This window comes from Simochromis diagramma, unplaced genomic scaffold (genome assembly GCF_900408965.1).
Source record: "Simochromis diagramma unplaced genomic scaffold, fSimDia1.1 OVJJ01000302.1, whole genome shotgun sequence".
NCBI lineage: Eukaryota > Metazoa > Chordata > Actinopteri > Cichliformes > Cichlidae > Simochromis > Simochromis diagramma.
The window spans coordinates 5,020,542-5,041,836 of record NW_024386792.1 but is presented as its reverse complement, the minus strand read 5'-3'; the positions used below and the strand labels follow the sequence as shown (position 1 = coordinate 5,041,836).

Below are 21,295 nucleotides of genomic sequence, written 5' to 3'. Positions count from 1 at the left end.
GAACAAAAGGCAGCCAGCTTCCAAAGATGAGCTTTAAGTGTCCTTCAAGAAGCCCGGAGAACTATTCCTGAAGACTATTTAAATACTTCTGAGAAAGCTTACCTACAAAAGTTCCAGCTGTGTTCAAGAATAAAAGTGACTTTCAGGTTGGTTAGGCTTGTCCCCACTCTGTATGTTTTCACACGTTTCATCAAATCAGTGCACCCATTTCCTATTTTCCTAACAAAACAAAAAAATAAAGGGTGGGTTAAAACTTAAGCAAGGTACTGTGCATAAAACGTATGCTTCGTATCGTCTCTTTGTCTCTTCCTCTACGATTTCTGATATGACAAAGAGAAAAATGTAAAACTTGATACTAAAAAGTGATGTAAACTATTTTAAGTGAAGATTTAAAATGTGGGTCCATCTTCAGGAACAAACACGGCACCAGCTCGGCTCCTCACCATTAGCCGACTCATATATTCACACCGATTAAGCCAGATGTTCTCCGCTACAAAAGCACCAAACTAATATTTCCTGTTAGCGTAATAATCTGTGACAGCCCCTCTCAAACCTTCTGTTCTCTGTGATCTTCAGCCTGCATCAGATATCAGATCGGCTGCATTTTGGGCAGAATGCCAAGCTGCTACAAAAGTCCTTTCAACCGTTCACATGGCTTCAGCTGGACCGTCAAGTCAAAGTGAACCATTATGTAATGGCACATTAGCAGCACACGCTAGGATAACAGGTCGATATGAGGATGGGGTGAGAGAAAGGGGGCGAGAAAAAAAAGAGTTGTCCACTGGCAGCTGGCCTTCACAGAGGGGCTGGTCAGTCATTGTTACCACAGAAACCTGAGCTCCTGCACGTTAGCTGTAATGGGAGGAAGTGTTCAGAATACGACTGTTTACTTTACCTGCAGTAAGGTAGGATTTGGCCATGTGTACACATATTTAATGCTTCAATCTTGCCTTTCTGATTGAAGATAGCAGATGGTTTTTAATCTTCTCCATTAATCTTCTCTCTTCTTTATTATCAGCATCTGTTTACATAAATGTCTGTCCTATGTACAGTTTTCTCCATCCACTGCTGTCCTACCTGCATAAATGACTGAATGACAGTAACAATACTATTATGTAGCAGAGGTGGGAATCCCCACATAGCCCAAGCATCACAATACTTCCCTTATGACACACATTTTGCGATATGCTGAGTACTGCATATTGCGATTTATCACCTTTTTTTCAAAATGCAAATTAGGTCCTCAGAGATAAACTTTGTGAATATCTGATCTATCCAGTACTGAAAAATTAGAGTGCCAAGCATACTAGCATGCCACTAAATCCTGCCACAAATGTTGCTATACAGTGGGGCAAAAAAGTATTTAGTCAGCCACCGATTGTGCAAGTTCCTCCACCTAAAATGATGACAGAGGTCAGTAATTTGCACCAGAGGTACACTTCAACTGTGAGAGACAGAATGTGAAAAAAAAAAAATCCATGAATCCACATGGTAGGATTTGTAAAGAATTTATTCGTAAATCAGGGTGGAAAATAAGTATTTGGTCAATAACAAAAATACAACTCAATACTTTGTAACATAACCTTTGTTGGCAATAACAGAGGTCAAACGTTTACTATAGGTCTATACCAGGTTTGCACACACAGTAGCTGGTATTTTGGCCCATTCCTCCATGCAGATCTTCTCGAGAGCAGTGATGTTTTGGGGCTGTCGCCGAGCAACACGGACTTTCAACTCCCGCCACAGATTTTCTATGGGGTTGAGGTCTGGAGACTGGCTAGGCCACTCCAGGACTTTCAAATGCTTCTTACGGAGCCACTCCTTTGTTGCCCGGGCGGTGTGTTTTGGATCATTGTCATGTTGGAAGACCCAGCCTCGTCTCATCTTCAAAGTTCTCACTGATGGAAGGAGGTTTTGGCTCAAAATCTCACGATACATGGCCCCATTCATTCTGTCCTTAACACGGATCAGTCGTCCTGTCCCCTTGGCAGAAAAACAGCCCCATAGCATGATGTTTCCACCCCCATGCTTCACAGTAGGTATGGTGTTCTTGGGATGCAACTCAGTATTCTTCTTCCTCCAAACACGACGAGTTGAGTTTATACCAAAAAGTTCTACTTTGGTTTCATCTGACCACATGACATTCTCCCAATCCTCTGCTGTATCATCCATGTGCTCTCTGGCAAACTTCAGACGGGCCTGGACATGCACTGGCTTCAGCAGCGGAACACGTCTGGCACTGCGGGATTTGATTCCCTGCCGTTTTAGTGTGTTACTGATGGTGACCTTTGTTACTTTGGTCCCAGCTCTCTGCAGGTCATTCACCAGGTCCCCCGGTGTGGTTCTGGGATCTTTGCTCACCGTTCTCATGATCATTTTGACCCCACGGGATGAGATCTTGCGTGGAGCCCCAGATCGAGGGAGATTATCAGTGGTCTTGTATGTCTTCCATTTTCTGATGATTGCTCCCACAGTTGATTTTTTCCACACCAAGCTGCTTGCCTATTGTAGATTCACTCTTCCCAGTCTGGTGCAGGTCTACAATACTTTTCCTGGTGTCCTTCGGAAGCTCTTTGGTCTTGGCCATGGCGGAGTTTGGAGTCTGACTGTTTGAGGCTGTGGACAGGTGTCTTTTATACAGATGAGTTCAAACAGGTGCCATTCATACAGGTAACGAGTGGGGGACAGGAAAGCTTCTTACAGAAGACGTTACAGGTCTGTGAGAGCCAGAGATTTTCCTTGTTTGAGGTGACCAAATACTTATTTTCCACCCTGATTTACGAATAAATTCTTTACAAATCCTACCATGTGGATTCATGGATTTTTTTTTCACATTCTGTCTCTCACAGTTGAAGTGTACCTCTGGTGCAAATTACTGACCTCTGTCATCATTTTAAGTGGGGGAACTTGCACAATCGGTGGCTGACTAAATACTTTTTTGCCCCACTGTAAGTAGTCTGCTATCAGTCTGCTATTGAATGAGGTCAAGCTAGGGATTTACATACATTCAGTTTTTGATAGTACAGCAATCAACTCTGATAACTTGATGCAAATCACACGTTTCTATAGAAATTTATATTTAAACAGACATTCTTACATCTCATAACCCTCCTGTTCTAAAGTAATATAAGTAGAATACAACCAGCGGGAACATGACAGCAACATGTTGACCATTAGTCTGCATTTATGAATTAGACACAATTATTTGCAAACCTTCGACAATCTCTCCAGAGTGATTGCAGTCAGTCACAGTATTTGAATTCATTTAAAAATACTGATATAGGCGTTTCTGTTATCAATACAATATCCCCACACAAAATGTGATACCGTGCGGTTTCGATTGCTATCATACGGTAGCGCAATTTAAATGTTACTAAAGGCAAATACTTTTTCCTATATTTATTATTTTAATGAATAAAGTGAATCCAGTCTGCCTCAAGCAAAAAAAAAAAAAAAGAACAAGTGAAAATATTAAAAGCATTTTGTTGTGTGTGTTATGATTTTTAAACCAAAACTAAATCTACAACAGAAAAATCAAGAATCTCGTGTTGTCAGCATTGTGTAGCAGCTTGTGCATGATTGTACGTGACAGGACAGATTGCAACAGAAACAAGATTACCTCATTACTTTAACTGACAGATGGAAAAGTGTAGGTGTGTAAGGTAGTTTTGTTATTCTAAGCACCTGCATTGTCACAACTCCATTTCCACACAGCTAGCTGACAGTTACACATGACTGATAGTAAAAAAAAAAATGCTTCAGGTAACGATCAGCATGACATAGACTCAGCGAGACTAATAAGCTTATATGTGCCCAGAGGTGCAATAGGTCCCACGGTAGTCCTAAGACTGGACAACAAGTAGAATTTTTTGACTAATTAGCATGATGCTAATTAGCCATTGGATTCATGTTGCTAATGCTAGTAAGCAACTAGCTAGCCAATTAAACACATTTTGCTAGAGTTTCCAAGTTTAAAGATACCATTCCTTGAAATGGGGGAAAACAGAATGATAAATGTATACAAACCCTGCTTTGCACACAATGAATGAGCTGCCATAAGTGCAACACTTGGCTAGCATTATGCTACAGTCAAGCCATGGAAAACAGTGGTGAGAGACTGAAATGATCAAAATTATTATGACCATGTGCAATAACCTTTTGATTTTGCAAAGTAACCCATCAGCGCACACCAACTCGCACTGATTGCAACAGTCTGTCCGCATTTATAAATTAGATGTCAATTATTATTTGCAAATCTTTAACAATCTTTAAGCATGAACTGAATGAAGCAAGACTGAATTAGTCAAGTTGGACCGAGTTTGTTTGAAGTTGCCTTCCACCAGGTGACTCGTGCAATCACCTTGTGATCAAAAGTTATTACCTAGAGATTGAGCTGACTGGAGAGTCATTACGTTCCTAATGTAATGACTGGCATGTGTAAGCATCAGATTAATGTAGGTTAAAGGTGGAGGTAATTTTTGAACCATTTCAGACAAATTTTAAGTCATGGCAATATATTTCACAAGCCAATCAAACGTTTTGCACCTAAACCATTTATCTTCATAGCAGAAGATACCTTGTACTTAACTTCATCTATAACATAGAAGAGAGAAGAGAAGTATGCACTTGTTGGACACACACATGCCGCGACACTACTGATAAAGCTCTAAAACGCTGCAAACACATGTCCCCCAAATACACAACAAAGTCCAACGGTCACAGTGTCTCTGAGATAAGACTCAGAACACAAACTGGTGAAAGCATGAGAAGCTGCTGGCTCATCAGGGGCTGCTGTGTGATCACAGAGAGAAAGCAGGAAAACTAACCCTAACATTAGCAGTGATTCTTCACATTGACCTCTTAAAAACTAAAACCTACAGCGGAAGAACAGAATTATTACACAAATAGTGAAAAAATTTAATAACAAGTCTACTAATTACTGGGCGACTGGAAGATATGTCTAAAACTTTTCAAGCCAGTTTCACTTTGCCAAAAGGTGTGTCAAGGATATCAACCAGACAGACAGAGCTCGAGAGATTTGCCAGTATCACCGTGTACCCTGTCACCTCCTTATCACTACAGACAACTGTGATTTACAACACATACTGGAAGCCCTGGATCCATTTGTTGTTACCTTCTGTATTTCCTTTCATTAAGCTCTTGGCTATGATTAAAGCTTGTCATTTTGACTCTGTGTGTGTGTGGCAATTATCAATAAGCACAGGGCAAGAGTCCTAAAAGCTTGTGGCTCCTTCCAAAGAGCTTAAACCAGAAGCTTTCCCTCTAATCTCAACTCACACAGTGGCAGGTTAATAACTAGCTGCTGTGAGAAAATAGGCCAGACCCTTTGACACCGCAGACACACAGTGACCTTCCCTTCTTTACTTTGTCATTGCTGATTAGCCGTCTGACTGTGTTTTGGCTGTAAAACATCTGGTTTCAGTGCCAGTCCTGTGTTTCGCCTCAGTGTCTTCACTCCTAGAGTAAGTTTAGGTTGCTTTTTTTAAATACATACATTGTATGCCAACTGAGCAAACACTGCATTCCAGCTCAAATACAGGTGCAGTCAGTAATTCAATTGAATTGGAGCTATTGAAGCCCAGTGTACACAGAAGCCTCCATTGCAGACAGATTCATTTACACGGGTCCACCTGAAAACAAATAAATGAGAGGCTGGTCATTTTGGATGTCACCAATGTATTGGTGAGGACTCAGCAGCACAGCACCGCATCAGAGAAAAGCCAAGTCTTCCTTTCTTTATTTTCCCCTGATCCTCGTAGATTTGCATGTCACCTTGTGCTCTGGTTTTTCTGCTTCACTTTGCAAATGAGAAGCCACACCTGCCTGGATAAAAATAAAATACTGATTGAGTAAAGTAGCCACATGGTCCGTGCAGTGAAAACGCTGAAAGAGTGAAATCATAACGAGGCAAGCGTACGACCAGCAAGTGAAGTTAAATATATCTGATTCCCAACAATCAGGGGCACACTGGTATGATTCAGGCGATGAGAAGATAATGAAAATACCTTTCTAGCTGTCTGGTTCAGTGTCAGTACATGTAACGAGTCAAGCATTCAGATGTTTGTGCAACAGAAACTATTTAGAGTTTCAGTAATTCCCCTTTTTTGGGGGGAAATAGCAAAAATGTTGTTATTTTAAGAGTTTTTTTAGTTTTGAAGTTTGCTGAATAGTCAGGTATGACATCAGGTTTTAAATCCGTCGTCAACAATCCAGTTTTTAAAAACGCACAAGACGTAGAGTAATCAAGTTTAAGATCAGAATCTGTTCCTGTCTCAACAAACTAAGGTGTGGCTAACTATGCTGATGAAAATCACGGGGGTATGAATTGTCAGCACGAGTCTAAACCTGGGAAACACAGACATGTCCAAATTTTTGAGTCTATTTCCAGCTGCTCAATCAAGAAGCAAATCTGTCTTTCTAGAGCAGGGGTAGGCAACTCCAGACCTCGAGTGCTGGTGTCTTGCAGGTTTTAGATATCGCCCTGGGTCAACACACCTGAATCAAATTATTATTTCATTACCAGGCCTCTGGAGACGAACAGCATCTGAAAGCCATGTCCGTAAGAAAAATCAAGCAAACGTTTGACACACTGACACAGGACCTGAGAGGTGCATGTTGCCCATCAGCTGATTTATTGTATTGGCAAGGTTGCCCCCCTGGTGGTCCTCCTTGGGTCCTCTGGATTTTCTTTTTTTGTTTGTTTGTTATATTTTGTCTTTCTTTCTTTCTCCCTGTCCTATCCCCCAGTCATGTCAGTCCCGTCTGTAACAACTGGAAATAAAATAAAATAAATACATAATTATAAAAAAGGTCAATCAAATGGACCAATATGGCAAGGCCATGATGATCCACTTGGTAAAGTAAATCCGCTTGGCATCTTTTTTGGCCTTCAGACAACAATTCTGATGGCTAAAGATCCAAACGGGACAGGCAAAAAAAGAAAAAAGAAAAAAAGAAATGGTTTCAGTGGAAGTGTGGCTGTCACGACGTCATTCTTAAGGATGGGAGACACGGAGAAAAGGCTGAGGTACGATAATTAACACAGGAACTACAGTGAAATCAGTTGCAACAGGTCTGATGGAGTGACGATTACTGAAGAAATTTGTAAAGTACTGTCATGCAATATCGTATAGAAAGCAGCTGACAGGCGACGGTTTCATTTTTCAGCACGGCAATGATCCCAAATAGTGCGGTAAATAGTGCGGTTTTGAATGTCCTTCAAGAAACCTGATGAACTATTCCTGAAGACTATTTAAAGAAATGACAAGAAATCTGCCAAAGAGAGTTCAGGCTGTGTTGAAGAATTTCATTGTATGTTTCAATAAATCACTGCACTGATTTCCTGTTACCTTCGCAGAATCTAAAGAAATGACAGATATACCCTTGCATAAGACTTGTGTATATTAAGTGATTCACAGGTATTTAATCACCAGCTGGAAACTTGCTCTCTGTAGTTTGAGTAACACCTTTAATCCCATACCATCAGGTGGCTGCTTTAAGAACATTGTGTGATAGTGATCTCACCTCCAGTTGGCCGAAATCTAACGTGAATAATTTGTTTGCATGCCTGTGCAGCACCCCTCATTCTTTCACGTCTGATTCACTCCAAAATCTCCATTAACACATCTGTTTGAAACAATTCCCATTCAGTGATATCACAGCTACACTACCTGCTTACATCAACTTTGGCACGAAGCAGGGTTTGTAAAAACCAATGGACCATGAAGTTGTGTTGGAAAAGCATTCAAACCATGTACTGTTACTCATTTTATAGATCACGAAGCATGTTGAAATCCGTTATTCATCCCGATTCATCTACAGGCACCTCTCTCGGTTGTCGCACACGTAAGCCAACTGTGAGGATCGTAGAAACGGTATATAAAGCGAGATTCTGGATTTGACAACCAGGAAAGAAAATCGATTTTTTTTTTCTTAACTTTCATTAAGAGATTTAGCTGGAAACGGTCATACTGCATGCAACGCATGACGATCACGTCACAGACAGGCAGTCAGAGCAGTTACAGTTGAACTTCTTTCCATCTGTTGATTTCCCAGAAAGGCATCTGTAATTTCTTAGGAAGGCTCCTGAAAACATCCGTGTAATCTGATACTAAGTGTTCAAGTCATCTCTGTGTCTCAAACCCCAGCCTGGTTCAGTCACCACTCCCATTGTCAATAGTTACCTAAAGAGTCGACCTGTTGTATTTTAGTGACTAATAATAATTTAGCTCCATCACATTTAATTATTGGGTATTATAACTCTCCTAAAACGAGAGTGAGTGTTAGTATTGGCCCAGTCTGTGCCTACACTAAGCAGCTGTCCTGTGCCTGAGACATTTTACTGTGACCCTTTCTCCGTCTGCTCTGATTGGTCAGTTTGTGCAGAAAAATGAGGCATTGGTTACATATGGTTGCTTTTCGCGAGTAAAGCCTCCGCCCTCTAATAGTTGGCAGCTTTGTCCCACCCCAATGGGTGACGTCATGGCGAACAAGTCATTTTTTCTATATACATGGTCCCTGTTGCTCATGTCTACTTAATAATGAAAGTGAAGTGAGGAGTGAGTAGTGGCTTTACTTTAAGGGTGTGCCACATTAGCTGCACAGCAGACATGATGCACATGCTTTACATAATAGCACAGATACTAAGTTACTACTTAAGTTACTTGTCTTTGCAAACCTTTTACAGACATAAAAATAATATAGAACAAAAAACAACACAGGAGTTTACAATCCAGAATCATACTGGCTTAATTTGTGGTCTGGTAGCCGTTTCTTAAACAAACTGCAGGGATGAAGTGTTTTTGGCTTTTTTCAGGACAGAAACAGCACTATTTGCTGTAAATGGTTATATTTATATGAATACATCGATGCCTTTTACCTCTTATTTTCAGATGGGACACATTAAGTGTTTCCATGTCTGTTTAAAATAAATAAAATAAAGTACATAAAACGTCGCCAAGTGACCTAGATCTCAGCTGTGCGAGGAGCCGTTTCATTGAGAAACTGCAGGACTATTAAAATATTAATCACATTATATGGCTGGTTATAAGCACACATCGTGTCACATCACAGAACAGAGACCAGTGTGTGTGTGTGTGTGTGTGTACCCTTGAGGGAGTGTCTTTTTATCTTATATCAATTATAACTAAGTAAAGCTGTTTTGCAGCCAGCTGGTGTTGTTTGCAGTGAAAACTCCTGACAGAGTTAAAAATATTCTACATCAAAGGGAGAAAAGTGGGAAAAAAATGTTCACCAAATTAGGTTGGATGTTCTAAAATTAGTCTAAGAGGACCTTTTTATGAGAATTAATAATTTATTTTATACACATAAGGAATATTAAATGACAAGATGGCTAAAGCATGATTCATTATTCAACAAAGGCAATGAGCTGGTCTGATTAGAGCACACCAAGGAAGTTACAAGGATCCTCATCATGTAGATTAATACAGTGTTGAGGAGCTTAGCAGCAGCTAGAGGCCATCCATCCACTTTATCCATAGTAACTGTAGTCAAGGTGAGCTTCACTTTCTGAGACTCCAGGGGATTGGCTTGCTATTATATAGGCTCACCCTCTCTGTATAAACAATACACAGACAGCGTACAGCCACAGTGTACATCCTGCTGTCGAGCAAAACGAGGCCACAGCAAATCACATCACGCCCATTAGCTAACTGCATTAATGCACTGTGGCATGCAACATGACATGCTAGACTCAAATTGTCTGTGAAGCCTCAAACCAAACATTAGCTAAAGAAATGCACTTATACATGGTTTTGAGAGTAGTATTCAGCTAAAAGCTAATGCTTAACCCAACTATAACATGCTCACTAAGTCATTATATTAGCAGGCTAACATAGTCATACTAGCGCTAATGAAGTAAACTGGCAACAGATCGGATATACCTCTGCAGGCCATAAACTAAAGTAGGCCACTTCACACAATTAACTTAGAGTTTATACAGTCATGTGGAAAAAAAATGTTCACAGGACTCTCTGCAGTTTGGTGATAAATTAAGTACACCCAATGATTTAACCTTTAACAGCAAGAACTGGCTTCACACGTGACTCTATAACACTTCGGTATACAGAGAGGTTCATGGTCCACTCAGGGAATGCAAGGTACTGAGGTCCTGTGGCTGGAAAACAACCCCAAATCATCACCCCTCCACCACCGTGCTTGACGTTTGGGACGAGGCATTTATGATTACGTGGAGGGGGGGTTTTTGGTTGTTTTCCCCAAACATGCCACTGTGCAACATCTCCACTTTTGTCTCATCTGTCCAAAGTACATTAATCCAGAAATCTTGTGGTTTGTTCAGATGCTGTTTTATAAACCTAGGCTGCCGTGTTCTTTCTAGACAGAAGAGTCTGTCTCCTAGCGAATCTTAAATAAAACGCACTGCAGCGTGTTCACATGTAAAAAGACAATTATTTTTACCCAAATTGGAGAGGCCAGTTCATACCTTACAGGCTGTGTCATCTTCATCATAAGGATAAAAAAAATAAATAAAATAAAATAAAAAATTTCCCCCTAAATACAAATTTCTTTGGCAAAAACTGATCAATCTTGGCTCTTTTGATAGGAACAGATGCCAAACCCTGCCCTGAGACATCATAAAGAGAAAAGTACTGCCCCCAGTTGGCAAAGAGTGCTGGCTCAGTGCAGACAGAACCAGGCTAAAACATGGTTTATGCAGGCACGCTAGAATAAATGATCTGGCTGTAACATGAGACCTTTAAGAAAAGACAAAAGCGATCAGAATTTAAATGCCTGTGGCAAGTTTTATGGCAATCCATGTGTTAGCAGACTTTTCACTGCCAAACCACATGTAAATCAGGCAACAAATGCACGGCCAGTTTGTTTATCCATTAACACAGAAAGTCATCCAGCAGTTGCTGAAATATTTTTGTCTGCGCACAAAAATGTCAGTCTCGTGCCTCGCTGCAAGTATAAATAACAGTATGTATTCATACACACAATATATATTTTTGAGTACACAGAGCCACTTATTCTAATCACCCTGTAAACTTATCTGTGGAAAGCAGTTGTCGGGTTTAATAAGCAAACATGGCATCAGAGACCAAGTCTGCAACTGTTCTAACAGTAATTTTCATGATGTGCAACTTTAAATCTCATGAACCAATAGGCTAAACACACACACACACACACACACACACACACACACACACACACACACACAGGTGGAAGAGGCCAACCACTCGTTATCATGAATAATAAATAAGACTCTGCTGACCCATCTGCTTCATGACTAAGAGCTGCCAACTTCAAAAACAACCGGAGCGCACGCTGCCTGAAGCAGCGGGGTTTTTATAAGTCCGACCAGAAACTTCTGATCTTTATATGGGAATTCTTAAAAATGAAAAGAAAAAAAAAAGAAAAAAAGCACCAAACTAAACAAACGTGACCTTTAATCAAAACTTACTGATATTATACAGAGGCGTGACCAGTAACCATGTGACATTATCTTGTCTGCCATAATTGACATGTGACAATCATGGTGAAAATGTAAGATCAAGTGAATAAGGGGCCCTTGGTGCCTCACGAAAGACAAACTTCACATCAAACTGACATCACATCCGGTGTCACAAGCTGCCAGCATCCAACCTCTTAATTTTAATAATCTGTACCAGTGGCATTGCATCCCTAGTTATGCAGGTCCAAAGACTTGTCAGTGACCCTCAAGCAACCACCTCTTGCTAGGGAAAAATGAATATTGCCCAACTGGTTGCTAGCACACTGCTGCGGTCGCGGGTTGAATCGAAGATAGAGAGTAGTCCGAGTAGTCCTGAGCTGCAGTGAAGGGGTGAAAAGTGCGACACAAACTAGAAATGGAGCTGCAGCGCCTTCTGAAACATGTTGGCTGCAGAGCTGAAGCACAGCTTTTACTTTGAAAGAGCTGCATTGTACTTTTTCAAGTTGCATTATGGCTCAGCTAGGAGTTAGCAAGTGTTTGCAGACTAATACTAGCAGCCATTAGTGCTACCCCTCACCCTCGTAGTATGTCTACCTATATACACATTTAAAAATACTAGGTGACGTCCTTTTTGAGTTATCTCAATCATAACATTTTCAGAAAATTGACCTCTGACCTTGAACGTGAAGTCAAGTTCACTGGGATTCAAACTCATTTGAGAGTTTCAGTAAATGCTTCAATGGGATGATCTTGAAAATCCTATGTTGCCTCATTCCTGAGTTATTGAATTCACAAACTTGGACAGCTGGCCACCTGTCCAGCGGGGTGACAGCGACACCCTATCAGCCTTTTACAGCTGAGGGGGGGGAAAAAAAAAAAAAAAAAAAAAAAAAAACCTACTACAGACAACTGTGGCAATCTGATAGCAACCAAAGCAACACAAGGAAGTTTTGGGTGCAACCTCATCCAGCAAGAGCCAGTAACCTTCAGGAACCACTGCCAACTGGTCAGGAGATTCATGTTTTTTCCCCACCAACCGGTGGCTGTGTCACAGCCAACATGGCAAACAATTCTCAAGCAATGTGCGCATGATTTCATCAGACGCCTCAATAGAACAACTACCAAAGAAACCGCATATAAACCCTTCAGGTGCTAACCAGCTGTTCAATCTGAAGCTTGGCCTGCAGTATTTTACTTGTACTGTGCACACATTTACTGACTCCCTCTATATTTTCTAAAATAATCCCCTCTCTGTTTGACCCACGTGGTGCCGGATAATCCCCAAACAGCTGTCATGTCAGAAACGTGCACGGCAACCTGCCACGACTGATCTGAGTGTCAGTGACGTAACAGTAAAAGAAAAAGAAGGTCAGGGTGGAAAGACAAACAAGACTTTCGAAGCCATTGTTGGAGGAGTCATTATGCCTGGCACTGTAAATGCCCTGCAGTGACAAACAGCAGACGACAGCTTGTTTAAGGGAAGTTTGTAGTCTTTGGGACAAAGAGAGAGAGCTTCTGTGGTCACATGCACACTCTCGATTTATATAAGAGCATTTTCGGGATTTTTAAACCATTGTCAGGACAAGTACAGTAATCTTCCCCGATATCCACCAGCAGATTGTTTACTAAAGCCCAATACTCTGCAGATTTTATTCAGTTTGACCGCCAGGCTGAAGCATCAAATGATGATCCACGAATACCAGACAACAACTCCCCGGTGATGAATCAACATAACAACTCAAAAATCTGGCTTCTGCTCACAGTTCTCAAAAAAGACACCAAGAGAGAAGAGCGTTAAAATAAGGATTAAAGTGCTTATCTCAGGTCCTGTGTTCGGTCTTTGCTGGATTTTTTTTCCCCATTTCTTAAAGACATGTCTTTCAGATACTGTTAATCTGCTATCGATGGATTCTTAGGCCTGCCCCTTCTTTTTTGTCTTCCATTTGTCCAGTTTCCTCAATTTTTTTCTAAGGACACACTGCACACTGTTACAGAGTGACAGGTTTTTGGCTAATACCTCTTCGGGAATCACCTTAGTGCAAAAATACTACTTTGGGTCGGCCAGACTGTGACATCTATTTTCATGGATTCAACTAAAGAAATGGGAGTGAATTCTCTGACAGGCTGCTGGTAATAAAGTGCATAAAGATGCAATTTTAAATTGTTTTTTGCCATGTTGTCTGGTATGTGTAGACACAACACTGGTTCACCTGTGGAGTTATGTACTTTTTATGTTTGAATGAGTCACAGATCAGAATTAAGCGACTGAAACAAGCTAACAAAGACTTCCTCTGAAAATGGTGAGATACAAGGACTGGACTGAACATGAGTGAAAAAGCAGCCAATGCCCAATGAAAGACTTTAGAAAACTATTGCTTAGGTGCACTTAAGAAAAATAAATCACCAGAAATTTGTGTTACTCTGAGTTTTTGAGGCCACACAATCTCCAAAGAAAGAACACTCAAAAGGTTTCCACCTGTTAGAAAATCCTGGCAAAGACAGAATAAGTGCATACCAGATGTTTTATTGACAGTGTGAGAACAGCAGGATTAACTGAAAGAGGCCACAAGTACCATGAAATCACTCTGACCCTGCCAGGCAGTGAAGCAGGCCTTCATTAGTTTTAGTGAAAACTGAACCACAGGAGGTGTGGCGGGGGCAGAGAGTAAGAGTCTTAAGGCCACGGGGGGCTTTGTTCTGGAGGTACAGTCATGTATGAGGCAGCATTTATTGAGGACACAGGGTTCTCCAACATCACCTCAGGGCACAAAGTCGGGTCTGTAATGGCAACAGAGGACATGTGACATGAGCTGCTTCAGTTTCAGGGTTTTCCTCTTAACCTAATAGGTAATAAATCAGGGATGTAACCCTCAAAGAAAGTAAAAATGCATGATTGGCGCGCACACACACACACACACACACACAATGCTGCAAAGACAAAACCATGCACAGCTACAATCCTGAACATTTAATGACTACAGTGACCATTGTTGAAGTTGTTTTTGCAGATTTATTACTTTTAAATGCTTAAAATCACTGAATCCCCAAAGAGCAACGTCCAGCCACTGAAGAACTGCAGCTGCTCCACGGGCCCCTGGAGGCTGGCTCCAAAAAGCTGAGTCCCGGTGGACTCCAAATGCCCAAATTTAGATCAAAAATAAACATGTTACATAAGCAAAACATTTTACCCTCAATTGGTACAATTTTAAGCTTTTTTAAAACAAGATGGGTCATCGATGAAAATCAGAGATCAGTGAATTTAACACTACTAAAAATTAATTACATGATTCTCGCAACACATTTCTGATTAATTAATCTGTTTGTTCTTCCAGCTCTGTTACAACACAACATTTGTATAATTTTATTTTATTTTATTTTTATTTTTTTAAAAACAGCTCATACTGGCTGCTAGATTTGCTTATCCATCTATCCAGCTTCTGCTGCTTGCCTGGGTCTGGGTTGCTAGGGCGCCCAGGCCCCCCTCTACACCTCTTCCAGCTTTTCCAGTGTGATACAAATCAAATCAAATCAAATCACTTTTATTGTCACATCACATGTGCAGGTACATTGGTACAGCACATGTGAGTGAAATTCTTGTGTGCAAGCTTCACAAGCAACAGAGTTGTGCAAAAAACAATAATGTAAACAAGCATACTGAGGCATACTGATACTGAGGTCTTTCCAAGCCAGCTGGGAGATACATGCTTTGCCTCACCCTGAGGCCTCCCACAGGTTACAGGTTACTGCTGGAAATGCAAACCAAGCTCTGGCTGCAGTCATGCAGGGGACTAAATGGCCCGCAACAACAGGTTTGTCTTCACTTTATTGCACAACAGCAGCTTAACAGCCGCATATATCCTGCACAGATTTTCTAGCGCTCAGGTCATCGGGTTGATTCAAGGGCATGTTTGCTCAAAAGCACACCTTCAGTTTATTGCAGGTGTTACAGAAGGAAAGACTGACTCCTAACAACAGCAGCAGCAGCAGCAGCAAGCGCCTCATCACTGCTCCGGATGTGAGTGACATTAAGTTATACTACAAGATAAACAGCCAAGTATTTCCACAGCAGGAAAAAAACAAAACAAAAAAACAAAAGAGGCTCTGCTCAGAGATTCTGAAGAAATGAGGACCGACATAGCAAACAGCACACGTCACAGGCTGGACAAAACGAGGGAATCTCAGGTATGTGTTTAACAGTCTGTGTGATGACATGCCAGGTTAGCATTTTATGGCCATAACATGAAAGTGCACAGCAGATTTTTTACTCTCTCTACAGTGGATTTAAACAGAAGAGCCTGTGGTGCCTTCAAATCCCACAAACACCTCGTTAAAAATGAGACTGTCAAGAATTTTCACAGAGTTCAAAGCCGGCTACAGCAGGGAGGGTTCATTTGTGGTCGGGAGATTTTTGTTTCACACAAGCGCAGACGTGCGGCAAACTCATTAGTCTAATGCTCTTTTTGGCAGCGGGTTGGCCATTAGGTGGATGAGGCCTAATTAGACAACTCGAGAGCTGGTATGACACCTCTCCACACAGCACGGCACCAAAAGTCGTGCCTCAAACTGACACGCTTTAGTCTTAAACTCTGCGCAACCCCAAAACATGTTTGCTGTTCATTAGCTACAGACTTTTCTTTGTCAGGGGCGCGCAGAAAAATTTGCATCAAGCCTCCGCCAAGCTGAAGATCGGTAACTGACCTCGCCGTTTATCTCATGCGCTCTGATAAAATTCCCAAAGAGGGGGAGCAGCGAACTGTTAGTATATCATTAGGAAATATTTAAAAAAGGAGCCAAAGGTCAATTCTTAAACTAAACACTATTATTTTACACCTTTAAACAGAGCAGCTCGACATTTTTGGAGCTTCTTTTTGAGTGTTAAATGCTTGGAAAGTGTTTAGGAGCTACTTAGCTTAGCATAAAGATGGGCGGAAAGGCCAGACTGGTGTCTGAGGTCAGCCCCGAAAGGAGCCTTGAACTTGGATCTTATTAAGTTTAATCAGTGCAGAGTGAAAATATGTCATAGTCATGGGGGAGCTAATTGTTTCCACCTAACAGTCAGGGCTGCCACTTTCGAGCTAACAGGTGGGGTTGACAGTTTCAGCTTGAGAAATTTAATGATCACCAACCCAGCGTTGCCGCCGGGGTTGATGACCAAACTTTTTTATTAGTTCATTTATGATTTCCTAACCTGTTGAACAATGGAAAGTATGTCCATGGGTGACGATGTTTTATCTAGCCATATCAGCAACCTTTAAGTCTGTTTTCAAGGTTGCTAGGATACCCATTGATACATTTTGTTTGTTGTTTTATTGATTTGAGAGGTCACAAATATACCTGTAACCTATTAATCCGTAATTTCTTTTTTTTTTTTTTTTTTTTTTTTTTAAAAAGAAGCAGATTTCAAAGTCAAGTCCCGAAAAGCTGCAAAAGGGGCTTTAATAGAAATGATCACCAAAAAAACAAACCACCCTGATGGCGTCACTCGTGACTCAACCTGAAGAAAGCCGCTGTGTAATGCATGATTCAGTTGTGACTTTATAACAGCTCACCTGTCAAATGGATACTCATGTAGCTAACCCTGTAAAGCTGCATGAATCTCACAGGAAAGACTCCTACCAATAGCTGGAAGCAGTAAGTTGGGCTGGCCTAAGTTGGGTTTATTATTGATGAGGCTCATTAATAAATGTAAACTGTTCTTTGAGCTAATTTTGAAGGTGTTAGTGATAAAAGTGTAGAAAAAGATTAAAAACATTGCATGCGCACCAAACCAAAACACTGTACGGCTCTGTCACAGTAGAATAAAAATAGAGTAAAAATCCCTCGTTTTGACTTGGGAAGAGAGGAAGGGGAAAAAAATGGTTGCCCACTGATTAAATCGATTTTTTCACACTTTCAGCAACAGTTTGTGATTAGCTGCGATGACCAACTGGTTCCACAGAGCCAACGCCCTCAATATTGAACAGGAATTGAACAGGTCACCTGGTGGGAGGCAACCTGTCTCCAAACACTGCGCTGTGACTCAGAGTGACTCCCAAACAGACTGGATAAGGTTTACAAAAATCTGCAGTCTCATCCCCCCCAAATATTCACCTTGGATACAAACCTCTGTTTTTATCTAATGCTACAGGAAAATTGAGAATATCAATATCAAACTGCAACAATAAATGCAGTGAAATGAGACTTTCGCTGAACCAACTAACCACAACTTCTGGAAAAATAAAACAGAAGGAAGAATTTGATAAAAAAACATCTGAAAATTATACAAATATTCGTTTGGTCCAATCACGGCGCACACTCTGGACCGGCCTTCTGTGAAACTGATGTGCACTGCCACACTGAAGTCCTAAATTTGTCCCACAGCTCCACATGTGGTGAGCATTAGATTCGGTTCATTAAACACAGCTCTCAAGCTGTTATTTTTCTTTGTCTTAAGTTTATTTACACCCGTCCAGACAGAAGTGAATAAAAAATAAAAAATAAAAAAAAAACCCACAATGGATCCAAACAATCTGGTGAACTGGTGGCCTGAAAGAGTACAGCCACCCACAGAGCAGAAATAACAGGCTTCACTTAGAAGCAGGGAGGTGTTTACACTGAACGGGCACACCAAATCTATTCACAATATACTGGCTGATGTGACCTGCGGCATTTTGATTACAGCTTTATCAGTGTAACACTGTTTGGATTTTGTGTTTGCTCCCAAGAAAAAATACAAACGTGCGACTCGCAGGTCCTGAATAATGAACCAACTTTAAAGTGCTTTTCCAAAACAAAAGTATTATTTAAAATGTGTTCACACGTGTTCACAAGGTTGTTTGAAAATTAACCATCAGGTGCCATTAGCCATCTGTAGGAATTACTTTTTTCCTTTAATTCTAAGATGAAAAGTAAACTAAAACTTCAGTTATCGATTTTAAAGAATTATTTAAAAATATGCATAAACTGTTTTCTGCTGAGCTAATATTTTTAAAACAACCAGAAACAATAAGATTTTTTTTTTTTTTTTTTTTTAAAAGGCTGCTTTGTCCAACAACCTAAATACTGGATTATGTTTCATATAAAAGAAAAAGAAGAAGCATTTTATTTTAATATCAATCTTTTTCAGTACTTGTTTGGTGAAAGTGCTCATTTTTAGCTGTTGCCTTGATTTGACAGCTATCTTGATTAAAAAGAGATAATGTTCAGGACGGTGTGCTTTTCTCCGTCATACGTGACAGCTAAGCATGTGTGTGCTCTGGAATGATAGCTGGAATGAAAAAAAGACAAATGTGGATTTCACAGCTAAAATTTTCTAAACTTCCAATACTAGAGATCATTAGATGTGAAAATCTAAATACTTTTTAAACAAACCTAATTATGGATTCAATTCTATTTTCAATTCCTTTCAATTTTATTCATTAAACTGCTTTCATTAACCCCAATATCTAATCAGCCAATCACACGTAGATGTGCTCAAGACGACCTGCTGAAGTTAAACCTGAGCATCAGAATGAGGAAGAAAGGGGATTTGAGTGACTGTGAATGTGGCAGACAGGCTGGTGATCTATACTGGGATTTTCATACACCATCATCAGACTGTCTCAAGCATACAGAAAGGCAACAGTGACGCTTTACAGCCGAGGTACGCAGAAGAGCATCTCTGAAAGCACAGCATGTCAGACCATGAAGCAGAAGACCACATTGAGGCTACAGTTCATACACGCTCGCCAGAATTGGACAACAGATCTGACAAGTCTCGCTGAAATGGCTGGGTCAGGTTTTGGTGCAAACAACATGAAAGCAGGGATCCATCCTGCCTCGTATTGACGGTTCATGTTGGTGATGTAATGGTGTGAAGGATGTTTTCTCAGCACACTTTGGCATCCTTAGATCCAACTGAGCATCTTTGCCACAGATAATTGCTTATCTAAGCATTATGACCATGTCCATCCTTTTATGATGACATGCTCCACTGGTTGCTGTAGTTAACACAGCATGTCACAAAGTTCAAATCATCTCAGACTGGTTTCTTGAACACAGGTGACTTCACTGTAATGACCCCCACAGTCCAAACCTCAGTCTAACAGAGCACATCTAATGTGCCATCCTGTCAGTATGTTTCCAGCACCTGTGCCATGAAGAAGGCAAAAAGCAGATCCAACCCAGGACTAGCAAGGTGTACCTAATAAAGTGTCCATTTAACGTATAATCAATTAGATCAACTACTGTACCCACTCCGTTTAAACATGGTGAAGTTGACAGTGCAGGTTTTCGGTTTCCACCCATGCAAACAGAGAAACAGCAGAGAGCTATGCAGTCGTGCTATACTGTGTGTGCGGGGGGGGGGGATCAGGTGTAACAGAAACCGCTGCACACTTCTGCGTCACATTGTCAAATACCAAGCAAGAGGTTGGAGCGGTGTGTGTGTGTGGATGAAACGCGTGCAAACAAACCTCATGGCTGCCGCAAAGTCGTCCGCTGAAATCCAACCTAGGAGCAGGCTGTGGAGCCGCATGGCACAGCTCCAACTCCGGCTGCAGCTCAGACCCCCCCCCAAAGTGTCCCACCCGCACACGCAGCGAGTGCGTGATGGCAAGTAAGCAACACAAAACGAGAAGTTGGAGCTGAAGGGAACTCACCTTTGAGACGGTCATAAGGGGCGAGATGTGGCGGCAGGTGGTAGTGTTTCCCCCGAGGGAAGAAGGCTCGAGCGGTGGAGCTGCTCCTGCTGGATGTGCTGGCTTTGCTGGTGGTGGAGGGGACTAGCCGGGAAGCAGGAACCAGTCGTGTTACATCACCGATTGCTGTGGCAGAGTGGTCACTTAAAAGTCATGACGCCCGCCTCAACCTTGAGAGTCCCCCGGAATTTAAAAAAAAAAGAAGAAGAAGAAGACAACAGCAACAACAATAACATAAATAAAATCTCACAGTCAAAACATTTTCTTTGCCCTTCAAACTGCAGCCACCATGAAAAAAAAAAAGAAAAGAGGATGAGGAGAGATCACAGGGAGAGATGCGAGCACAGGACGCGACGAGAGAGGAGGAAGAGGAGGGAGGAGGCTGGGAGGGGCGAGGAAATTCAGGTCGATCAGTGCAAAGATATATAAATATTATCATGAACACCGAGTAGACTGAAGGCCAAACAAGCGATGTTAAAATAACATTTTAACAGATTCACACACAACATGACAGTTTCACGATCAATTACACAAGAGCAGAGGAAGCATTAACCATTTACATTAACCTGCTGCTCTTTATTCACCCACTGTAAAATCAAATCAAATCTTAATTATAGCAGGGGTGTCAAACATAGGGCCCGGGGAACAGAGTCGGCCCCTCGGAAACTCTAATCCGGCCCACTGCACGGCTTTGGAAAATGTGGAGGACATACATTTTTATCTTTTACTGTAGTTTCACAGGTTTTACACCTTACTGCAGCATTCCTTTATCATGTAGGAAAACTGAGGCGTACTGTTGAAATTGCTCTTCTTTGTCTTATATTAATTTTAATATACATTTATTTAATTTTAATTTTTTATTGCATTTTTAACCGGTCCAGCACACATAAGATCAAAATAAGTTTAACATCCCTGATTTATAATCTGTCTGCTCTTGGTTGCAACAGCACCCTGTGTGTTCATCCCTAACTGCAGTTTACAGTTTGATTCATCAGAAAAAGTAGAAAAGCATATCGATAATGCACATTTATTTTAAGAGTCCATCACCATCAGTGTCATCTTTTAGCAGCCAGGTTATCATATGAATGAAGCTCAGTTCAGTATATTTGAGAGCATAAAAATAAACATGTGGTTTCTGTAAAATCAGTTTAAGTTTACGTTATGCTTAGTACTATTTTAATGA

At 41.1% G+C, this 21,295-nt stretch overlaps 1 protein-coding gene across 1 annotated transcript in view; it reads right to left on the bottom strand.

The window, feature by feature from the left end:
- The window catches only part of LOC120728791 (coronin-2B-like), a 45,490-nt gene extending 25,090 nt beyond the window's left edge, over positions 1-20,400 (bottom strand). Inside the window, exon 1 of the mRNA XM_040023955.1 lies at positions 20,074-20,400. Within this exon, the coding sequence (XP_039879889.1) occupies positions 20,074-20,088 (15 nt within the window). The 5' untranslated portion in view covers positions 20,089-20,400. The remainder of the gene's footprint in view (positions 1-20,073) is intronic.
- Between the last annotated feature and the right edge of the window lie 895 nt (positions 20,401-21,295).